General features: G+C 35.0%; 1 protein-coding gene across 15 annotated transcripts in view; it reads right to left on the bottom strand.

Annotated features, from left to right (window-relative positions):
* Positions 1-25000, bottom strand: part of FOXP2 (forkhead box P2) — a 516090-nt gene that overhangs the window by 8757 nt on the left and 482333 nt on the right. For 13 of the 15 annotated variants that reach the window (XM_046670379.1, XM_046670381.1, XM_046670380.1 and 10 more), the window contains 5 exons: positions 24394-24470; positions 24153-24254; positions 21643-21764; positions 20304-20373; positions 19374-19537 (listed from right to left, as the gene is read on the bottom strand). In XM_046670379.1, the coding sequence (XP_046526335.1) occupies positions 19374-19537; positions 20304-20373; positions 21643-21764; positions 24153-24254; positions 24394-24470 (535 nt within the window). Of the gene's footprint in view, positions 1-19373; positions 19538-20303; positions 20374-21642; positions 21765-24152; positions 24255-24393; positions 24471-25000 lie in introns of those variants that run through there. The other 2 variants (XM_046670390.1, XM_046670389.1) reach the window with 2 other exon arrangements.

Genomic DNA, 25000 nt, shown 5'->3' with positions numbered 1-25000 from the left:
ATGGCACCTTTTTCTAATTAGCCCTCATAAATGACCTGTGAATATTCAAAACCTCCAAGCTTAAATAGCTGAATATTTCTAAGCAGATACTGAGTAGCTGGTAAGAGATACACAGATATCTAGCACCGTTCTGTGGGATTACCCTCGAGTCAATTAGCATTATTTTGGGCATCTTATAATATTAGCTAAAGATTTGATCTCTTGTGTAGTCGGTATGACTTAAGATTCTCTGGGCTCTGAGAAGACCTAGGAGGACCCCTACTCTGATCCTGCTTCCTAATCTCCTGTTTCACTTCCACTGTCCCCTCAGCTGGAGCACTGCCATATCATGCATATCTGATTCATTTGTGTTTACTTTTCTGGGTTGGATTTTATTTGAATAAAGAACCTCGCAAAAAAACCCTCATGTTCCAGGTAAAGAGGATGGCAGATGTATTTTCAAAACACATACAGATAGTTTTTTTGAAGGAGAGCTATAAAGCTATGTCCCATTGTATTCTTGACAATTTTAAAATGCAAGAACTATTCAAATGTCACTGCCTTGCACAAAAATCTGTCTGAACCGAGACACAGGGGAATGAGACACGATCATTCTCAATAGGGAGGCCTCAACCTGCCTATGTACCACATTATTTCTGAATAATAACTTCCATTCCAGACTCCAAACATCATCCTTAAGACATCATGCTCAGTTCCTACTCCAAGCCATTTTTCACGCCGACTTAGTCTGCGCTTCCTTTCTCTACTCTCTGCGTGTACACTGAACCTGAATTCCCTTTCTGCACTGTGTTCTTCCTATGCACATCCTGTCTACCTTTAAGGACCAATTTATATCTTATCTACTCCTAAAGACTTTCTTTGACCTGTCCAGCTTGCACTGACCTCCTACTTTGACCCTCCAAAGCATTTTTTGTTGATTCTGATACTCAAAACTACAGAATCTTTGAATCCTAAAATTGTATCCAACATAATTTTATTCAATGCTCCTATTTTACAGATTAGAAAATGAATGACATTCCAACTGATAATGATAAGTACAGGCAGAGCCAGGACTAGTACACATGCTGGCCTCTGGAATGTTTCTTGGAACCTTGTGATTCTTGCTATCCCATGTTGCCTTAACTCATGTGCACTGTACTGAACTCTTTCTAGTGGTGGCTGCACTACGTCTTGCCAACTAGACTATGAACTTCACAGAGGAAGTGAGCTATACTCATAGCAAGCACCCAGTAAATACGTATTGATTGAGTAAATGATGTGCCATCAAGGCATTAAGCATTAATTCTAAAAGAGACAATTTCTCTCTGGAATTAAGTCTTCTTGGAATCCTTTCCATTCAGAATTCGTTCATGAACAAGGTATCAGACTTGGGAAAGATGCAAATACAATTTTCCCTTAAGGCTACAGTATTAGGCTGCTAATTTACTAAAATAATCTAAAATCAAAGCCAATAATTAACAACGCTCAGTTTTTAAAACATAATGTCTAAGAAAGAAATAGAAGTAACAAGAGAAGTTTAAGCATCCTAGGGAATAAAACTGCTTGAAAGTTACAGTACCTCCGCCTGTAAACTGGTGGAATCATTTTCAATAAAAATAAAATTCTATTATTATTATCTCTCTTTACATTAGGTTTTTCATTTTTTGGATCTAAAGAGCTCCATGCTTTTATGTGTCCTGTTGCATGCCAATTCAAAAGAAGTAGAACACAAGGAAACCACATGACTTTGGTGGGTGTGGGATAAATGTGAAATTAGTCTCTTCTGTGGCTATTAGCAGTCTCTTTCCCTTCTCTCGCCCATTACAGAATATGAGAGCTATTTAATTTATTTCTGGGAAAAAAAGTAGATAGCTCTGTAATGCTCATTTTTCCAGATTCTTCAAGGTACCATGTGCTACACCACTACAGGATAACTAGGTTTTCTTCTAGGAAAAATGCTCCCCTCCACCATAGAAATATCCCTGACAATTTAAATAAAACAAAGGAATCCCTTTAAAGAAATTCTCTCTCTATTTAGTGCTCACTGACTCTTCCTTATATATCCTCTTCTCCAGTGGAATCATCTAAAGGATTTTAATTAGTAGGGTGTAATTTAATATGATAAATTTTATGTATTTAGTCTTTTGATTAACTTGTGAGTATAGCGTAAAGTAATACTGAATAGTTTAGGCACCTCATTTATAATCTTTAGTCACGCAGCAGCAGTTAAGCGGTGAGTAACATAGGGTTTAAGAATATAGTGGGCTTTGAGGATAAAATGCTTGGGTTTGAACCCTCGCTCCTTTACTTCCTAGCTACGCGACCTTGGGAGAGTTACCTAACATCTCCGTACCTTCTTTTCTTCACTTATAAAGCAGGGATAATAAAGTACCTACTTTATACAGTTGTGATGAGGACGAAATGATTTTTTTAATATATGTAAACCGCTTGGAACCATGTTTGGGTCATAAGTGGTCAATAAATGTTAGATACAGTCATGATATAATTACAATCTTAAGTCCTTTTTTGAAGAAGGTATGGTATAAATACATTAATTAATTTTTAAACATTGTGTGAGCTTAATTATCTCTAAAAATATTTTAGCTCTACTCTCAAAGTGAGATTTTTAGTACTATGCTATGGGTATAACTGATATTTGGTGGCAGAAACGTCATAAAACAAAGATATATGTACCCAACATATCAGATGTCAAGCATTAGGGTTATTAAAGTAATGACCAGCTACATTTCTTTAAAAGTACATTTAAGGCAACACAATACAAAGAAGAAATTAAGCTGACATATTACTATAATTATTCCAAAGAATTATTTACTAATGCATTCTTGAACACTAAAACACTAAGCCACAAGCTCAGGTCATGTCTTGGATCATTTTTAATAAACAGAGGAAAGTAAATTTCAAAGTGGAAGGTGCATCACTGAAATGCTCTGTACGCAGAGCCCCGACTCTTATTCCCCACAGCCATCCATCCCAGGCCTCATCATTAGCTTGTCATTAAAGTCATTAACATACACGGATTGAAATGGTCCAGACCTGTAGCATATTTGCTATGCACATTGAGGCTTATGAAGTCTGATAATACATATTCAGCTGGAAAAACCTTAAATGAGTAACAAAGTTGACTAAAAAAATGGAAATTTAAAGAGACATAGCAATATATATAAGACTATTAGAAAATATATTTTTCTGCCAAAAATTCCTTTATGCTATGGATTGAGTCAAGTCCTCTGTGTCCATAATGGCATAAAGAGCATCAGTTTCACTTTGACAGGAAAAGCTAATAACATATTACCATTATCTCCTACTGCCAATTATTAATTTAACAAAAGTTTATTGCGCAACTTCTATATATAAGGCACTGTGGAGTATTTAAATATCTATCAAAGAACCTCCACCTCCAGTCTAGTATTTGGGAAATATCTACTCGAATAACTACAAGATCATCAGCCATAAGTGTACTACGAGAAGTAGCATTTAAGTGATACTGGAGGAGTTAATAGCTGAGAGAGGTTATTTGCCTCTAAGAAGAATCCCAATGCATATACACTCCTAATGGGATTCATTAAAGATAGTAAAGTGAAAGCAAGTTCAGATGGACAAAAGAGAGAAATTCTTGGCTAACCTGGTGATAAAACTCTTCCTCACTTTGAAGAAGATCTATTCTGCATGGTTCAAATATTCATCATTTTCCCAGATTTGAAATTTATGCATACTCCCTTAAGTTACTATATGAGGTGTCTTCAGGTTAACCACAGTCCTTCATGGAGCCTTTAATAATTAGTCAACCAGAAGCTACTTCAAACAAATAGAATCAGTTGTTTCCAGGAGTAAAACGTAACATTTGAAACATCGAGGATTTGTTGTTTTGTTTTGTTTTTTTTTGAACTTATGAACAAAAAGAAAAAAAAAAAACTAGTGGAGTCACTGATTTTTTTCTTGTCTCGTTTGTGAGATCTTGAATAAAGGAATATAAGCAGCCTTATTTTTAATATATCTTAAGGCAAGAGTCTACAAAGTCTGGACTGGATGATCTCCCCAACCATTCATTTATTTATTGGACACGATACATGCCGGGCCTCTGTATTATTACAACCTTAAGAGTACAAACCTTTGGCACAGACAGAAGGGAAACATATTTACCCTGATAGTCGTTTTAGCAGTTCTTCTAAACCTGATAAAATATACCATATTCCTTTAAATGGATTTGGAAGTAGTTTCATCTTTGATTTTAAAGCAAATTATCTATTTGATAAATAATGGGTATTCCTTCGAACTAAAATCCAGGAATTCATTGCAAACAGTTAAAAAAGTGCCTGTCTGTGAAACAGAAGATTTCTAATTCAACTGTTTCTTTTAGTCCACTGCATACTATTTACTACAGAAAAGCAGAGATTTGTGTTTCTTGCTTAAAGAAGGCATAGCTACCTCCTAATTTGATATAACTTACACTTGGGAAAATTAGAAAGCTATTTGGAACTACTTTAGGTAATTGGGGGGAGAGTATTTAATGATGGAGAGATATAAAGTCTGTTACTATTCCCTGACAGAGAGGTACAAACTCAGTACCTGAAATGGAAGTACCTCTAGAAGGGTAAAAGTTACTTCTTGATAACTGAAATCAATTCAATAGACATTATATGCAAACCACTGGGCTAGGGGCTGATATGGACAATGGTTTCTGTTCTCATAGAGTTTTCAGTTTAATAGAGGACGTAAGACATATAAACAAGTAACTTCAACACCAGGCAGAATGTGATCAATACCATAGCAGACAAAGTGTTATGAAAGAGCGGACAGAAATTCCGACATTGTAACCAGCCAATGTTCTATGAAGGAGGGAGGTGTCACTGCAGGGAGGCTTTGAAATATGTGAAAATTTTCATTATTCAGAGATGAGGGAAAGGGTATTCTGAGTGGAAATGGGGAAAATGGAGAATCTTAGGTATGTTATGGGGACCCTGAGAGTGTATAGAGGTCATGGAGAAAGTGGGGTTGGTAATAAACAAATATGTTAGAAAGCAGAATAAGGTCAGATGGTGAAGGACCTTTGAGTTGCATTTTATGGAATTTAAAATTTATTCTTGGGGCTGGCCCGGTGGTGCAGCAGTTAAATTCGCACATTCCGCTTCGGCGGCCCAGGGTTTGCCGGTTCGGATCCCGGGTGCGGACATGGCACCACTTGGCAAGCCATGCTGTGGCAGGCGTCCCACATATAAAGTAGAGGAAGATGGGCATGGATGTTAGCCCAGGACCAGTCTTCCTCAGCAAAAAGAGGAGGATTGGCAGCAGATGTTAGCTCAGGGCTAAGCTTCCTCAAAAAAAATAAAATAAAATTTATTCTCTGCCAAGTGAAGGGCTATTGATGGTTTCTGAGCACGGCAGTGAAAAGATGGAAGAGTTTTAGGAGTGCTAACTTGCAAAGTGTAGATCAAGTGTAGGACACTGAAGGTAGGGTTACCAATTAGGAGCCTACTAAAATAATGTACTAAGGTAATGATGGTCAGGACTAAAGTGGTAGGATTAGAAACAGTGGAGAGAGTGAAGAATTTAGGCCATAGGTTGAGGAGTAAAAGTTTTTGCATGTATTGCTCTTAAATTTATATATATGTGAAATAGTTCCCATTTATACTCTGCCAAGGAGATAAAAGGGCCTACATCTATGTCAAAAATTCTAAAAGTTAAAATAGATGATGACTCTTCATGACTCATATGCAATTTTGATGAATCTTTATACTTGTTGTTTCAACTGCTCAAGGAAGAGAGGATGTGGATCCCAGAAAGCTTGGATGTTAGAAAGGGAAAGATGAGAAGATAGTGAAAACAAATTTATCTACAGTCCTCTTTGTGATTAAGATGCTAGTAGCAGCAATGGTCACAATAAACTAATAAAGGCTGTTGATACTTTGTCTGAAAATTTTAATCTATTTTTCAGTCTATGTATGTCATTTTAAAGAAAAATATATTTTAAAACTGACTATCGAGGGAAAAGGGCATAAAGTGTGGCTATTTTCTCAAGTGAAAAACATCTAGTATTTCTAAAGAGGAGTTGCAAAAAAGATCTGTCTTTTTAAGAGTAGGTAACATAGACCCTTGAGGGTCTTGGGGAATCTCCCAATAATTGATGAATTTTTTTAATGCCTCTACCCTATCATCAGGGTTGGAGATTAATGAACTCTAAGACATGGCTCTCCAATTTCCTGTCGAAACCCATCCTGCAGGTGTTCCTCCTAGGCAGACTGCCCATGCCAAGGCAGAGGAATTACTGTCTGTTCTCTGAATGAGACCTGTGCTTTATATCTTGATCACCTTTGCTCGTATCTTCATATCCTTTGCATCTATCCTCTCTTTCTCATCTCTGCTTAATATGAGGATAAAAAATTTAAGATTGCTATTTATGTAAATGAAAAACAGTCAAATATCAATAATTTCATAAAGTTCAGCCTGTAAATCTACTTTATGCTAAGCCTAATGCAAAGCTACATCCTCCACGAAGCCTTTTCTGATGCTCTGTGTGCGTGCACACACTTATGTCTTCGACTTCAGAGTTTCGTTATAACTCTTTTCATTCCTTTACTTGGTCTCTCTCTTTACCTATGGACATGCCCAACCCTCTATTAGAGTTTTTGCCTCTTTGTAGATATAGATCACCTGCCAGTTTCCAGGACAGTATGTTGCACATATTAGGTGCTCAATAAATGTTCATTCAAATGTTTGTTCAACATTTCAATGAATGAAACTCACCTCTGCTCCATTCAATTTGCCAAGCCTCTAGTAGAAGGAATGCAAAGTAGCAAATGATTTTTATACTCTGGTTTAATCTCTCAGTTTTACAGCCCACTGTCAGTAATGGTATATACCGAAAGCACAAGCAGAGGGCTAGCTACATTAACACACTGATTTGTTGCCTAAAGAAATGTGTTGCTTCTATAGTTGTGAAATTTATAAGTACCCAAGGTACCAATGAAAGGCAGAAGAAATGTTAATGTTTCCTACACCCTAAAGCAAGGAGTCCAATTATAATGGGAAAGTTTATCTTTTTAGATTGTGGTCACAGAGTATACTCCCTAGAGGAATGTAAATTGTCTTCATTTTCTCTTTATTCAAGACTAAATAAAAGGTCTTATAAACTATTCCTGTTTTTCTTTAGAATAAGAGAGTACTATGAATAAAGTTCTCTTAAACTGAGATGTTCAAAATGTATTTTAACTCAATAAATGTTAGACCATAGAATCACAATGGTATTTCTTTATTTAGATATTAGCAAATGTAATAATTAAAATATTTATATAACATCATCATTTATGGGAAACTCAGAGGCACAATATAAATTTGGTTAGGCTATTAGAAATGCAGTATTTATTAATACCACAAAGCTAACAATAAAAAAATTCATCTTAAATGTTATGATAGATGTCAATAAATGCTATGAAGAAAGACATAATTAATGGCTCATATCTACAATATGGGCAATTTCAGGCAATGTAAAGTTAAGTTTATCAAATATTTACAAGTGAAGACTAAGTGTCAGACTAGATTAAAACTGTTTTTATGTGGTTTACTCATTATAGGAGAATACCTTATACCTTTTCTTCAGATACTCCTAGTTATTTGAGAAAATTTTTAATACATTTAACATAGTGTACCTATTAAAAAAGAGTAGTAAACATGTTTTCACAAAGAGATACGATATATCTTTTAAAAATCCTATAAGAATAATTTTTTTTTTTAAAGAATTTATTTTTTCCTTTTTCTCCCCAAAGCCCCCCAGTACATAGTTGTATATTCTTTGTTGTGGGTCCTTCTAGTTGTAGCATGTGGGACGCTGCCTCAGCGTGGTTTGATGAGCAGTGCCATGTCTGTGACCAGGATTGGAACCAACGAAACACTGGGCCGCCTGCAGCGGAGCGCACAGACTTAACCACTCGGCCACGGGGCCAGCCCCCTATAAGAATAATTTTTAACCTTTTTCCCTGCCCCAGCACACCTGAAGGAGATAACATACTTCTGTCACTAACTGTGGATGATTACTATAAGAAATGTTAGTCTCCGGAAAATACTGAAAAAGCTAGCCTCAGCAATAGTGTGTGGGCCCTGATACTTCAATTGTACTATGGAAATTGATTCTATTTGACCATTATGGCAATCTTTATCCAGTAAAATGAACTTATATATACAGTTCTTTGAGAAATGTATTGAAATATGTGAAGCCCTTAAACCATGCATCTATTTCCCACTCAATACAGATTTGTTCAAGTCCTTGATTTTAAAGTTTCTTGATCCTTACTTCTACTTAATTTAGTATCGACATCTTTAACTTACATGGGATTCATTGGTTAACTCCAATAGAAAGTGTTTTTAATCATACAAGTTTTACTTGTCTCTTATTTATTGTGATGTGCTAATTGTAATGGCATTTAAAAATATCAGAATAGACTGAGTATTGCTATAGTTTAATGCTGTCCACTGATTTGCAGAGCTTTTGACTATTTTGCAAAATATCATCAAAAATTTCTAGTCAAAAGGAAATATCTTGACAAGGTGGGATTTTCTTTTAACTATCTGCAATGTCTATTTAGTACTTGGCACAAAGCTGTTGAATGAATAATGACAACTACTAGCATATAAGCATTTAAAATAACCAAAGTATATGCTTAGCACTTTAACTCTCAATTTCAGATGTGTTTGAATAAATTTTTATTCAATTAGTTGGAATTAGCCAGTGGCAAAACCCTCATACTTACTACATAAATATTATTGTTTTGAAGATGTAAAATGAATTCCAAAATATAAGCACACAATCCTTTACTAAGATGGAAAGATTTACCTTTTTGAGGGCTCAATTTTTGTTTTTGCTTGTTATTTTTGAGTAGCTAATTTCTATTGACTGATATTGTGGAAGACATAATCACATCAAACAAAATTTTTCAAAAGTTAGTTTTTTCAAAGAAGCTTCACAGGAAAACTGGCAAATGATGCTCATTTAGAAAGCATATGAAAAATGGAGATTGTGGAAATTCAATTTTACTCATTTCCTCCTAGTACATATTAAGGAAATGAAATAGTTATATTTGAAATTTAATGGTAGATTTATAAAAATTGCAAGTTTAGTTATCTCCATTTGTATAAAGTCAGATTGAAACGAGAAAGAATTCATGTTTCTTAAACCTTTCTAACTTTTAGAGTAATATTTTGTTTTCCTATTTAGAAAGTATTTTAGTTTAACATATCACAGAAATAAACTAGTAAATGAAATTAAAGTTTTAAATGGAAGTTTACTTTTAAAAGAAAACATTTTGTTAGTATTCTTTTTCTTGTTAGATTTTATTTTTCCTTCTTCTCCCCAAAGCACCCCTAGTACATAGTTGTATATTTTACTTGTAGGTCCTTCTGGCATGTGGGATGCTGCCTCAGCATGGCTTGATGAGTGGTGCTAGGTCCGTGCCCAGGATCCAAACTGGTGAAACCCTGGGCTGCTGAAGCAGAGGGTGCGAACTTAACCAGTTGGCCATGGGGCCAGCCCTTTGTTAGCACTTTTTAAAATGAGAGATGATCTTAGGCTAATGTGAGTAATTAAATAAAGTTATTTATATAGTCATAAGAGAAGTTATTTATTTGATTTTATTCTTTTGACATGATAATCCTGATTTCTTTCTCTAAAATCTAGATTTTATATTCTAAATTTAAACAGAAGTGAATAAGAAGGCCATATAATCAAAAACAACTAGAAATGATAAATTATCTCTTCTTTTATCAATTAAGAAATTACAGGGCCAGCCCTGTGGGTGAGTGGTTAAGTTCACATGCTCCGCTTTGGTGGCCCAGGCTTGCGCTGGTTCAGGTCCTGGGCATAGACCTAGCACGGCTCAGCAAGCCATGCTGAGGTGGTGTTCCACATGTCCCAACTAGAAGGACCCACAACTAAAATATACAATTATGAACCAGAACTAGAAGGACCTACCACTAGAATATACAGTTATGTACTGTGGGATTTTGGGGAGAAGAAGAAAAAGAAAAGAAAAAGAATATTGGTAACAGATGTTAGCTCAGGACCAATCTTTAATATAAAAAAGAAATTATAAAACAGACCTTCATTAGTGTGGTTCGATTTTTTTCAAATTTATTATTTTTCAAGATTGTTTTCTCTTTGTAAATTAAAATAATATTTACCACAAAAATTCTGGTGTTGATTGAAGTGACTGTTTTGATGGAATGAGTTTGCACATAGCTGCCATTAGGACGGTATTCAGAACTACCACTCCAGTTCAATAGACAAAAATTCTGCTTATCTCTTGACTGAAAGGAAAGTATTCTTCCCCCAGAAATGTGCAACCATTAAAAGGGAATAGAAAATTTGGAGTGAACAAATGATTCCTCATTCCATATATATCTTGTATAGTTTCCTTTATGCAGAATATAATAGAACATGCCGTACCAAATTTCCCATACCTTTTTGTCCTGGCTAAGAATAAACAGGAAAATAAATTTTAATTTTTCATCTTAAAGTCAGAAAACAACTTTAATCCTAATATATTTAATGAATCTTAGAATTCTCACTATATTTTCTAAAAAATTCAGCCATTTAATGTTTGATTACAAAGGAATGTTATTTTCAGATAATTGTAATAAAAGTTTCTCTTCTAAGAGACATTGCTAGTCTTAAGGATGAAATTTATAATTCTGTCCTACATCCCAACAGATCTGACTCAGAAGTGGAGTTCCAAAGTTCCATTTAAAGTCAATAGAAGTTCTAAGAAATATAACATAATTTTATAAATTGCATGCATATATATGTATATCCAAATTTCTCTAGGATTTCTTGCCCTTACCTTCAGCATTATATTGAAATTTATTCAAATTTATGCAACATTGTTTAAAGGAACTGGATTTTATATGATTTGGACGTTCACTCTCAAATGATTTCAGATAGTTTTGCTGCATTGCTGATTAAAAAATACAACAAAATTCTTTAAGATTTACCATTCTATTTGATTTATAAAAATGACAGATGTGACCCAAACAGCTGTAACAAAACAAACATATAGATGTAAATACTTTGAACACTGATAAGTAGAAATATATTGTGCCCAATCTCAGAACCAAAATAGCTGACCATTGAGATAGAATTGGTACCATTACATTTTGTGTCTTGTAAATGGAAACTTTCAGCAAACATTAAGCTAGGGATCTAAGGACCTTTATAGTTCTAATCTATTGGCTAGAGAAATAAAATAAAGCCTAAATTACACCTTGACACTCAGCCATTAAGTCAGCTTTGCTGCTGCACCAAAACTCCTTTGAACCATTCATCCAAAAACTGTGTTTCTGCCTGGTTCCTTGGACTAAGTTTCAATCAGAAATGTCAGGATGGCCATATGGGTACACAAAGTGTAGGTCTCAGTTTCTTTCAGATTTCTTCTTTGACAAGTTGGGTTCTGGCTCTTTGAAGATCTTGACCTCAAAGTCCTGTAGATGAGCCATATGTCTATGGCTAGCTCTCCCTGATGTGGCTCACCCACTTTTCTGGACTGTTATCTATTTCCCTTTGCCAAACTGCCTTCATGGGTTGCTGCCCATTCACTGCCGGCTCTTGGTGAAGCTGTCTCCTGGATGTCTTTACAGAGACTGCTCTCCACCAGGATTATATATTGTTCATGTCATTAGGTCTGTCTAACCTCTGAGACCCGCTCTTGAACTATTCCTTTGTTCAAATTAAACCGTAGGACTGACCCAACGTTCAATTTTCTCCTAAACTATGCTTAGTTATGTTCTGTTGGTTCTAAATATGAGAATGGGATAGGGACTAAAAACAATATTTACCTTTTATTCTAAATCTAGTGCACTCTGTCCTTTTTCTGACTTGTTAGTTAATGGAAGGGACCTCAGATTTAATGTTGCAAATTTAAATTTATTGATAACAAGATAACATTGTGTGGCCAATGATTACTTTTCCTTTTGCCTTTTAACTGTCCTTCTGATGTTCTCCATTTTCAGTCTTCAAAGATTAAGATAATGTTGAACAAATCAAAGAATGTTAATTTTCACTAATTATGTCAAACTATTTGGTCATCTGTTGCTATACAAATGCCTATAGTCATCAAATTTACATCCACTTCCCAAGCCTTATGTCAAAAGCTGAGGTTAAAATACCATATGAGAATTTAAAAATCTTTATTTTTCCCTGGTACTAGAAGAAGGAAAAAATTAATACTGAATAGCAATATTCATTTTTTTTAACAACTCAGTCAATGACTTTTTGACCCTTAGAGAAAACAAATTTCTAAGGCTCAACTAGTGTTACTGCCAATGAAGATGTACCTTCTAACAAAGTATCTTCTTTAGATATGAAACAGAAGCAGTAAGCTACAATATTGTCAGCTAAAAGTTTTCTGACACACTTTGCCTAAATTGTGAGGATTCATACCACAGATGTCAGATATCATCTGTATAGTTCTATAAAAATCCTTCAAAACCCTACAGGAACCCACAAATTTCCACAATTGGCACGGTGGGGATACAACACATTTTTGCTGAAGGCACTGTATCTCTGGGAGGATCTTTTTATTAAGAGGAACTAGAATGAGTTATAAGTGCCACATATGGGGACTGGAATAATGTAAAAAAGAACAGCAGCTACTGAGCCAAACTTGCAGCACTTAAAAAAAAAAGATGAGCTGATAAAGAGCTGGCATAATCATAAGTGCTGTACAATCATTTTGGAAAGAGATCTCAACGCTAACTAGCAAAGTCAATGAAAAAGTTTAGAGATTAAATAAAAATGGAATTAAATCAGAAAAACAATTATGAAGCCCAGATGTGTTGGGGGAAAAAAATTAAAGGTAACTGAAAAATCGTGAATTAGAAAAAACTGTGAAAACATACGTAAAGGAAAAAAAATGCTTTTATGTTTAGAGCTTCATAATTATCTTAATGATCCAACACGTCAGCAAAAATAGCGGAGGCTTAACAGGCATGAAAACAATGAGAGAGAGCATGCCACTTGCTCAAGTTGTCAGTCACTTTCAACTGCTTTCCTCTGACATACAGAGCCACTCCAATTTCAAATGCTTTTGTCCACAGAGAGATCTAAGATCTGTAGGGATTTTATATAAAATATCACCAACCAACGGTAGAGTCTGCAAATTCTACATGTGCCTACAAAAGGCAATTTAAATTTGAAGCAGCCAAAGAGAATAGAAGAAAGGAAGGTAATATTATACTTGAATATTTTCATTAAGTTTCATGACAATTCACAGTTTATATTAGATTTTCAATACTATTTACAAAATGGGGGTCTTGAAGTCCCTTTTAGCTGTCTTTGGTTGAAAAGTATTCTTTCCAGGAGAGGCTGAAGCTTATCATTGGAATGATGTAACAACTGAGGCTCTCAAGGAGCAGAGGATGGTGTAAAGACGACTGGGACATATGATGTATAGAAGGTTCTGGGGCATGTAGAATCTATGTTCAACATGATAATCAGAGAGAGTAATGTGATTTCCATTGCAGTCCTGAAATCATACTGTGCTACTCCTTTTATGCAATGCCTCAGCCTTTGATTTCCTTACTCTAAAGTTTTGGCTTCTAAGGACACAACAAATTTATTTTCTAGTCTTACATGAACCATATTAACATTTGGATTCTATATAGAAAATCATTAGCTCTCAAACTTTTAATAAGGGGTAGAAAGTGATAATTACTTGCAACTAAATGGAATATTAACAAGTAGAACTTTGAAATGACATAGAGGCTAAGAGGATTCAGGAATGACATGTAAGAAATGATCTGAACACTCAACAGTAGGAGACTCGAATAGTCAGAAAGGGGAACAAGATGACAATGGAAGGCTTTGTGCGTAAAGCCCTCAATACAAAACCAGCTCAGGAAGAACATTCATTTTGATCTCTGGAAACAAAATTTGAAAATATAAAAATGGGGATCTCATTTAACATTTTTACCAGACAAAAAAGGCAAATCTGAGCCAATTTATTGAGAGTGAGGAGAAACAATTGCTTAATAAAAAAGAAAAAACCGTGTTGAACTAATATGGTGAGTACATCATTAAATTTCTCTTTTTGCCTCAGGTTTGGAAGGGACAGGAAATGGACTGATTCTACCAGTATGAGTTCACCTTCCAGGGCTACTCCGAATGTTTTCTTCTCTTTTCCTTCATTTAAGTCTAACACATGGGAGAAGAGAGTAAGTTCCAATTTTTTCCGCCTGAACACAGCATCAATCCTAACGCTTTAAGTACTTTTTCAAAGATGTTTTTAAAACATCCATATAAAATAGAAATCTAAAGTAATTTTTATCCATATTCTGTAGAACAAGGAAAAGTCAGGTACTAAGGGAATATTGGCACTGAGGTGCAGAAGGGAAGAGTATCATATATTGTAATGATATTCAGCTCAGACTCTTAAAGGAAGCATCCTTTACATTTGTTCAGACCATGGATGGCTCTAGAACTCTTTCAACAGCAATAGAAAATAAAGATTCTAAAAATCTATTTGATTGAAAAGAATCAAAACAAATCTCAAAAAATTATTATGTAGAATCTATATTATTCCACCTGGCTTTAACCTTTCCTATTTTTTGCTAAAATGTCCTTGAACATTCATCTGATTAATACTGCATTAATCTCAACAATTTTTTTTTTCTTTTTCAATTCACCTTCAACAAGATACATAAAATTTACTAAGGTCTAGAAGGATAATCATGAATGAGGTGAAGGGGCCTGCCACTTTCTATTCACATAAATTTGGACAGTTATAAAATGCATATTAATTAAATAATTAAAAATAAAACTTCACAAGTATACTCTATAAACACTTAGAAAGATCTCTTAGCTCCCTCATAAAGATGAACATTATATTTATTTACGTCTTTTTCCTAAAATCTCTTGCTCTCCCTTCTTCAGGGTTCTAAGATGATCCTGGATTTTATTCTTGTAGGGATTACCTCCTGAAGTCAAACCATTTCAAATTAACAGTTACCTCCCATCTGATTCTTCCTAATCAGTATCATATGGTTACTGAAAGCTTACTTTGCATGGTATAATGTGTTAGAGGTTTCATATACTAAAAAGGTCTAAAGAGTCTCTGTCCTTAAGCTAGGGATATCTGCAAAATGAGCATGTATGTGTGCATGAACACACATGTGCTCATACACACACTGTTATTCCAGATAATGGTACAAGGAGTGAGCTCCTCAGAAGTGTGCAGCAGAGTGTGCGTCCTGACAGCAAAATCATCTGGGAAAACCTCCTGGGAAAATAGGACTAGGTCCTTAAGGAAAGGTAGAATTTAGGTAAGGGAAAGAAGACTAGGAGTGGAAACAGGAAAGGGCAGAAAGACAAATAGTTCAGGCAAAATAAATGTGCTAGTTTGGCAAAAGCCTCCTTTCAGGACATTCAAAGAGTAAAAATTGGAGTGGAGGGAAAGTGTTAAATATGGAGGGTCGAATTGAGGAATATGGATGATAATTTGGCATCTCTTGTTCTCTAAAAATAATTTATAAGAAGCACTAACCCATGGCTATTTCACTCTTCTAAAGCTTCAAATCATCTTCTCTACCAATCTCAAGAATACCTCTATATTCTACTATGCAGGATTTTACTACTTTGGAGTTGAATAAAAGGACTACACAAACAAACAAAAAGTTTCAGCTTTGTTTTTCCTGAATCTAAGGACATTTATGTTCTTGGATTCAGCAAGCAAAATGCTGCACTCATCATTTTCCCTAGTGAGCCTGTCCTCTTGTGTCCTCTATTTCTCTCTGTGGGCTATTAAAACTGCTAAGATGTTTCCTAATTTTCCTGTTTGTCCATAGCATTCAATCTGTTGTCTTGTTCTGGTATTTCTTTTCACAGCCATTCTTGTGTCAATTTCTTGTTCTCCACTCCCAGCTTTGTACTTAAGTCGCATACTACACACTGTAAGAGTTAATCTGCTTCTAGCGTCTCCCAACCCCAGAAATATGCTATCATACATGAGTTTCATTTAGTCATGGTTCCTTCAGTATATTTTCAGATTACTTTTCCTAAAGCACAGCTCTGACAGTGTGAAACTCAACCTCATAACATTAACAGGCTCCATACTGACTAAAACAAACACCATAGCTTGGCGTTTAGGATACTCAATAGTCTGGTCCCATTTCATATATTCTAAATTCTATTTTCCTTTTTTGTATTCTAAATTTCTGTCAAACCTATACTCAGTGTTTTCAAGGTACATATCACAAGTTCCTGTTCTGGGTTGATATTATTCTATTTGAATTGTTCACTGCCTACAACCTCAGATAACATCTTCTTATCTCAAAAATCTCTTATAGACCCTGAGTAATGTGCTCCCTATCATGAATTCCTGTCTCATGTTGTTTCATTTTTATGAATCTGCTTACTTCATGAATTATAAGAGGAGGTGAGAGGAAAAGGAAAGGGACAGTCAAGGAGACTAATCACACATTTATGGAGTGCCTAGAAAAATGCATTAAAATGTGAAATATTTTAATATTGTTTATAGTCTCATTTATAGTAACAAAGAGGTATTACAAGAGGTAACATACACCAGAAACTGTGTACACAGCATTATGAAGGACACATGGAGCAATTCTAATGTTCCAGGCACTCATTTCATTTGCAAGAATCCTATGAGATAGGTATTATTATTACTTACCTCATTTCCAGCTGAGAAAACCGAGGAAAGAAATGGAATGCTACTCAGCTAATAAGTGCTAAATCTGGGACTGGAACCTCTACAGTCTGTCACCAGACCCCAGGTACTGAGACCATGAGGCCTTTGTGCTTCTCATCCACAGCTGCATCAGCATAACTACCCCACTTCCAAAACAACAATATCAATGACAAGTACCATGACTTCATTTCAGGACACACACTATGCTATTTAAATGTTTTATAAAATTTCTTTCACTTCTGTTTAATCTTCAGAATACTCTGAAATGCATTCAATTATATGCAGCCAAATTTTGATTGAGAGAATTAAATACATTTTTTGCTTGCCTCATAATATATATAAAATGCCTAACATTCTTTAAGTACAAGCATCTTAAGACTCTATAAGATGAAGATACAGAATACTGAAGTGACATTCCATCAATAATATTTGACATCTAATACATAAAAAGTTAATGAAAGCAGCAGAAACAGATTCAAAGAATAAATGTCGACTCAAAATTTGGCAAGATAATTCAAAATTTGATTATAATTTATATAATTTAGGAAAAGACAAGATTTGGTCTTCCTCTAATTTTTATATTTTCTGAAATCTATTTCCAACAAGCTGAGGGAAGCTTTCCTTTTTCTCTCTATGGAAAATACACATGAATATTTTTCACATGCACTAATTCATATAAGCACAAAATGTATACTATACTGACTGTGAACATTTAGTTTTATAAACCCATAGTGGCGGTACATCAGGCATTAAGTACACAATTTTTATATATTGTTTTACGCATACTATTTTTTCTATGAGATATTTCACAATTAAACTGTAACTAAATTAATAATAAAATGAAGAATCTAAAATAGCAATTGCCAAACGAAAAATACGACTAACCTTACAATGCCGTAATTTAGCCCAATTATTATCTCAGGTCCTAAAACACAATGTTTAATAAACTATTTTATTGAATCATTAATTTTTTATTTTAATAGTCTTATCACTGGTCAATTATATTAAAAACTACTTCTTTACATATCCTTTCTCTATGGTCGATAACAATCCCTATATATTGCATATTAGCACAGGGAGTTGCCTCAACAGCTTAAACACTTTTATTATGAATGTCTTTTCGTTTCCCTGAAATAGCTCTTTTTTTTTAAAGGGGGAAAACAGGATCTAACTCTTGTTTGCTCTTTAAAGTTTTATTGTTTTAGCATTTTATACAGGGAGCCAGCATTAGCATACTCAGGAGGGCCGCTGAAAGGAAAGGGCCTCAAGCTACCCACTGCCTGGCTGAGAGGATAAAGCAGGGATATAAAAACTTCTGTCTGATTGCTCACTTCCCTTGTTTTAGAGTACTGCTGCTCTCAAGAGCATATATTCATGTTCTTTCTACTTCGAGTTTTATTACTTCTTTTGTATTATTTAATACATCTAAAGACACTTCCAAAAGACAAATTTTTCCATTTTGAAAAAGTAATGGTTTGGAAGCTGATAAAACACATTAATGTTCACAGTGTGTTTTTTGCAAAGGTGATGGAGTAAAGGTGCTATGAAGCAATTAGGCACCTGGTCTGAAAGGCATTCATATGTCAAACAGAATAAGACGCTTAAAAAGTCAACAAAAATAACATCCTGTGAAAGGTCACATGGAAATGGGCACATATAAAGACCACATTTCTCTTTCAGGTCTTGGGCTGGATATTTAATACAAAAATAGGGGAAGAAAATATAAAAATGAGAGAAAGTACTATTCTTACCTCAATAATCCGAAATTAGAAGTATATGATGTTTAACTCTAGGAAGTATGGACGTATGTTACAACTCATCCTAATAAGTGAACGGTGTATACACTTCATTATTCAGATTCTAATTTCTTTCCCCTGAATTCTAAGTTCTCCCGGGGTCAATACTTCTTAGTAAACAAGAAACTGATATGCTTGGCCTATTGAATAAGGACAGGCATTTTTTAAAGTGTCATACACATTTCTGAAATCCACAATACATCAATTTTTAATACATCTACTCTCTCAGCTCCATTAAAAAGATGGTAGGGGAAAGATTTTAGAGTAATTAATGATATAGTTAGCTGCTAAATATTTACAGGAATCGTAGTCTTGCATAAAATATAACATATAAACCTTGCCAATACAGACGCACCAGTAATTAAAGTTGAATATGTAATTACACTGATTTATAAGACAGGCAAAAAGTTACACTTTACTAGCTTCTATGTAAACTGTGGGTAACAGTTAAACTTTGCATTTTACGGTTTATAAAAACGGGCAATATCTTGACTACAGTTCATAAATGGTTTAGAGACCTGTAATAGTAGTAAAAATTACGACAACTTATTCCATCATGAATATTCTTATTGCACCATACAAACCAAACTGTGATAATGACCCATAAGATGTAGACTCATCTTAGACACCACTTTACACCCAAGAGAATGTTAGTGGGTACTAACAATTTGTAGAGGACTGCTGGTACAGTCATTATAGGACACTAGAGAGAATCTAAGTATTAAAAACTGATTTTGATACACTTTTTCGTATCACGAACATGGTGCAACTGAACTCCACTTAAACTTGTGTTTTTTACTTATACACCATTAAAAACTCCAGAAGAACACTAAATTTTAGAAGCATATGAATATATGTTCTTCCCTTTACAGAGTCTGTGAACCACACTTACATGTGCGGCTGAGGTGAGCAGCCCGGACTGCTGTTCCCATTGCTGTCGATGTGATCCAGCGAACCATTGAGGTCTTCGTGGACAGCCTGTAGCAGGCCACTGGATGCATTATTGATCAGTCCGGGGTTACTTAGCAAAGGTAAACTGCTCTCTGCCAAGGCAGCCTAGTGAAATGAAGAGGATGTAAATCAACTTTTGAAACGTCCTTTAAAATAATTTTTAAAACATGCATCTTCTTTTAATGAGTTCGAATCATGATGCAGATACTTTAGAAGCATTTAAATAAAATGTATGGGAAAGACAAAGATTCCTAACTGACAACTTGTGGCAGAGATAATTGTGTGATGTGAAAATACAAATAATAGTTCTTCCAGCAAACTTTCTCACTCACGTTGCAGCCTTCCACATAATGCAATGTTGTAGGCTCATATGTAGTGAAATACTCCAAGATAATATAAGCAGTTGCTCAGCTTTTTAAAAATGACCAGAACTTAACTCAAAATAAAGAAGTCCTGACATTTGCCTCCTCTGCATAAAAATTATATATTATAATTAAACTTTAAAGTTTTTGCCACAAGCACCATGTTCCCCAACACTATGATGTGAAATCATTTATGACAGCCTGGATAAATATTAATGCATAGCCACATGCATTTGCAAAAGCTTCTATCAATCTAGCATTTGCAGGAAAACCGAATGTTCCAGATTTTGCCACAGGGTGTCCTTCTCGCTTCTTCACATCAAAAGTAGCTTGAATTAGAACCAGTGCTTCCTGCAGTACTAGGTACTACAACTTACTTGGATGATAAACCAACTATTAAGAACAATCACAATCATACCTACATACAAAGCCATGGCAAAAAAGAAAAAAAAAAAAAGCCAAAACATTCAAATACAAGGATAGTGGGAAGTTGCATTTAATGATATTACCTGCAAACTAGCATTAAGAGCTGCTCCATAGCCTAAACTGGTAGGTATGTTTTTTACTAAGGTTGGGCTTCTGGAAGAAAAAATATAAAGATGATTTATAAGTCAAAATATAAAATATGTGGATCTCAATAATCTCAGCTAAAAAGAGACGTTCCAGCTTGTGAGCTCACACTAGTCCAGAGTGGATGTACCTAAGGTCACAGAAATAAAGTGATAGGGTTCAAATACATAATTCTCTATATACTATATATTGATTTGGTCCAGAAATATGAGGACTGAAACTTTAGACTATGATGTGCAGGCAAAGTGAGGCGTGACCTTGAGGATCCCTAAACCTGTTTTTAACTATGGGAAGGTTTTATTTCCAAGAAGAACAGCATTCATATAAAATTTTAAAAATGTAAATATACAACACAATTACCAATTTGATGCAATCAGAAAATAATTAATGGTTAATTTCTAGAACACCATGAATTAACATAACAAATTACCATAGTTAATTAAATGACAACATAATGGATTAACTATTTCTTGAATGCAGAAATTAGCACATATTTGACAACAGAAATTGAAAGTGAAGGGCCAACAGTAGATAAAATACATTAAAGTCATGTCTTCACAGAAGCAGTCGTGGTTTGGGGAGGCAGGTAAATGTACATGAAGTTAATTTATTAAGCACAAAATGTGTTCTATTATATTTCTGACTTAAGTTTGGCAGTCATGTTCTCTAGAAAAAAAAATAGTGATTTACAACTTCCCAGACAGTAATTTTCTCACACTACCATATCTTGATCATATTAACAGCTGTGAATAGATAGCTGACATGGTTGGGGAAAAAGCACGGTGGGTCCAAAAAATAAAGTTTGGTCTGGAAAATAAAAAAGTATTTGGGAAACAAAAATCACTAGGTTTTCATAAAATCTTTTCCTAAATTCTTCATAAAAAGGTACTTTTAGTAACACCAGAGTCTGCAACACCAGCTTTATTTAAAACAGCCTTTTGTGGTCTGTTAGAGGCTATAGTATTCTATAAAAACAGGCAGGTGTCTCCCTCTGGAAAGCATTTCTATCCCAAAAAACAGTTTTTTAATACAAACAGAATGCTGATTTGGTGAGAACAGTCACCAAAACAGTCTTATGATTATTTTCATGGAAAAAAATTGGTAGGATCCTGTTGATTGAGGCCATTTACGCCTAGATTCAAAAAGCAGTTCACTGACAAGGGACTCTTAGCTAATAGTTAGCATGCCATTAGCTAACTGCTCCCCACCCCCAACTGAAAGCGTTCCCTTTTTCTGGCGGATGCAGGAGACAGGATTACAAAACTATCGCAGACATACCCTGTTATCTTCTGTGACCTTCGCTTCTGGTACTCTACTTCATCCACAGTCCATACTGCTCCTTTAACGTTTTCTACTCGAACAAAACACTTGTGCAGGCTGAGATTATGACGTACTGCATTCTAAATCAGACAGAAGAGAGGAAAGAGGCGGCAAAAATAATACTGTTTAATAAGGCAGCCAAACATACTACACTATTGATCTTACTTAATCAGAGAGAAAAATCTTAACATGTTTAAGTATTAAAATAAAAATATGGCATGATATTATAAACCCCAAACTTACAAATTACTGGAATCTGCAGTTTGAACTTTGTGATAAGAGAGCCTTCCGAGCTATTTTAATAATAGCTGTGTCAAAACCTTCCTTTCATTGAACTGGTCTAAATTGCAATATCTGTACAAATTACAGTATCTTTGAAAATGCCAGAACAATTAGGTCAGCTCTGTTTTGTCCCTGATCAAGCACTCAGGGATGGTTGAAATGTCCAAAGGAACCAGTCCTGCTTGAGGTATTAAAATGCTAAAAAGGCTACAGTGACAAGTGTTAATTTTGCACAAAGCTTTATGCAAATAAGCTCAAAGGCATTCTTTTCATCCCTATAATAATGAAATGACAGAGTTTGTTTATTCTGTATTATTAGATGACATATGCAAGTTACAGTGTAATGTTCTGCCTGCACAATAAGACACACTTAGATTTTTTTTTTAAATTCCCAATAAAGTTTTTGTAAATGTTAAACTCAATTGAAAGTCGTTGGTGGAACCCGAGAGTACATTTTCTTCCCATAATGATTATGCAAACAGATGTTGTTGGCAGCTTTGTATTAGAGTAATTACTCAAAATTAACATTTTTAAATCAAATTAAGTCATTCCTAAAATTTTAGCTATAATAAATATACAGTAGCAACATAATTTACCTTGAGTATTTTCCATAAATCAAATTATAAATCTAAGCAAACATTTCTTCCTGTCAAGGTACACAGGCATATAGCTATCATATACTCAGAAATGACCTAATTCTTATTTTACGAATATAAAACAAAGTAATTTTGATGAAGATTTCCTTCTATTTGCACAAAGACAAGCTTCTGGCTTGCTTTAAGAGAAGAGTTCTTAAAAAAAAAAAAAAAGCATAAGCAGATCTAGCATCTGACCTGAAATCCAAGGATTTGATTGATCTTAATGCCCATGGCTCTGAATATGATAATTTTAATATTAATGAGCAAATGAGCAGTTTTATTATGCATGCGATATAGTTAGAACTAATAAGCTGTTCAGAATGAGTTTTGCTGGATCCCCGAGCTGTGGAGATGAGACCAAGCTAAGATATTAAATCACCTTTCATTTCTTTTAAAATTTCTTTCAGTAAATCAAATGACAGAACATTCACTACATTCTCTAATGAGTAACAAAAGAAAATGTAAACCTTCAACATAAATATTACTTCCTGAAAAACCTCCCAAACATATTTCTACAGATTATTGCTGACATTTTCATCATATAAAATACATCCCAAGTAACTGTGCATAAATAAAACAATTACATTCACTTACAGTACCACATACTGTAGCAACTAATAACATCTAAACATTTTGTAAATTAAAAGCATTCTGAGCCTCACACCCATATATCTGTAATCGCTTGCCAGATTAATTTGCATTTTAAATCCAAATTAATTCACTTTAGCATATCTCACAGTCTAAAATTCTCAGTATGCTGATGAGTGCTTTGCCGCCTCTATTCTTCTCAGCTACAAACATTTCCCCTTTTGTACCAAATGGCTTGTGGCTAATTGATGTTTCTGACTGCTTTTTGAAATGAAAATAAAACAGTTCACTTAGTCTGTGCTGAGTGCCCTTATCTTTCCAGACGTTGCTCTTTTCCAAAAATAGATGCACAGAACTAACATTTTTTTTAGCTCCTTGTAGGATCCAGACAATGAAGTTGTTTGGACAGGGATATAGATGAACCCTTTTGTCTAAGTAAATAAACTGCATTTATGTTCTGACAGGATAATATTCACTTTACTTTCTTTTAGTTCCAGCTGAGTAGCCATGGCCCTCACTCCCGTGGCAGCTTCCGTCTGTATGATGAGGTATGATGTGTACAAAAGGCGCAGACCAAGACAAAACCTACAGCCTCCATTTGTTGCACAAGCCAAACAGACATTTTTCAAACTAATTAGCCAATAATATGCAAGAGAAAAAGTAATATCGTGCGACTAACAAAGGTGTTGATGATTGAGTGCTCACACTGTAATTAGTGTGTCAGGCCCTCGTTTCTCTGCCAAGCCTCAGCTATTAATTGCACCAAATTAGAAAACTATATCAGAGGCAAAATTATTCTTTCACTTGTCATTTTGAGAGAGGGAATTCATTCCATTCAAGAGGCAGGTTAAAAAGAGGGGAAGCAGATACTAATCTGCTTATGTCATGTAAATAAATGGTCCTGGTGCTATCTGGAAGGAACTGTGCGAGGCGTCTTCAAACTGCTGGAAAAGGAGTTACCTTCCAAGTTGCTGCATTCCGCCTGAAGTAAGCAAACGTCCGTGTAAACCAGCTGTAAATTTCATTAAGTGTTAACTGCCTGTCAGATGACTCCATGATAGCCTGAAATGAGACAAGATACATAGTGACATAAAATAATGGTTTACTAACTAGACTAGATGACACTTTCTCATCCAAGCCTTACTTTAAGCATTAATGAAGTTTAATTTAATCAGGCAAAGTTAATTTTCCTTCTACTTACCTGCCTTATGAGAGTTGCATAAGTAAATGGAGGTCTGACGTCTGCATTTTTATAAAACTCGTAGTTTGGGGCAATCTCTATAAAAATAAAAACTAGGTGTTAATTCTGCTAATAATTCATATGGTAGATAATTGATTTTCCATATTTTCCCCTAGTATTGGTGAAGTGATTCAGTGAGAAAGCCACTGACTAGCGAAAGCACAAAGCATGACAGTGGAATTGAATTATATGGAAAAGGCCATTTCTGACGTGAGGTGCAAATGGAGCGTCCCCGGTTGTTCGCGGTACTGCAGGAGCTGTGCGACCAGCTGGCCTGAGGATTTTTCCAACAGCCAGGTCCTCTTTTAAGCGGGTGGTTTAGGCATGTTCTTACAGGGACTTTTGCCCCCTGCCATAATCTTTGCTTTTCTCATCTAATACTTAAAGAACAAGAGGGTCATCTCTCGGCATCTGTGGTCATCTAACAAAGGAAACACGAAACCCTCACAAGTGCCCATGTTGAAAATAACTTCACTTTTTGTACAAAGGGGGCTCTGGGCTAATAAGGGTTACAATGTGTGGCTGTGATTATCCAGATGCCCCGGGGCATGGGCTGAGGGGTTGGGGG

The sequence above is a fragment of the Equus quagga genome, chromosome 8 (genome assembly GCF_021613505.1).
Source record: "Equus quagga isolate Etosha38 chromosome 8, UCLA_HA_Equagga_1.0, whole genome shotgun sequence".
In the NCBI taxonomy this organism is placed as follows: Eukaryota; Metazoa; Chordata; class Mammalia; order Perissodactyla; family Equidae; genus Equus; species Equus quagga.
This window is presented reverse-complemented; position numbering and strand designations above follow the sequence as displayed.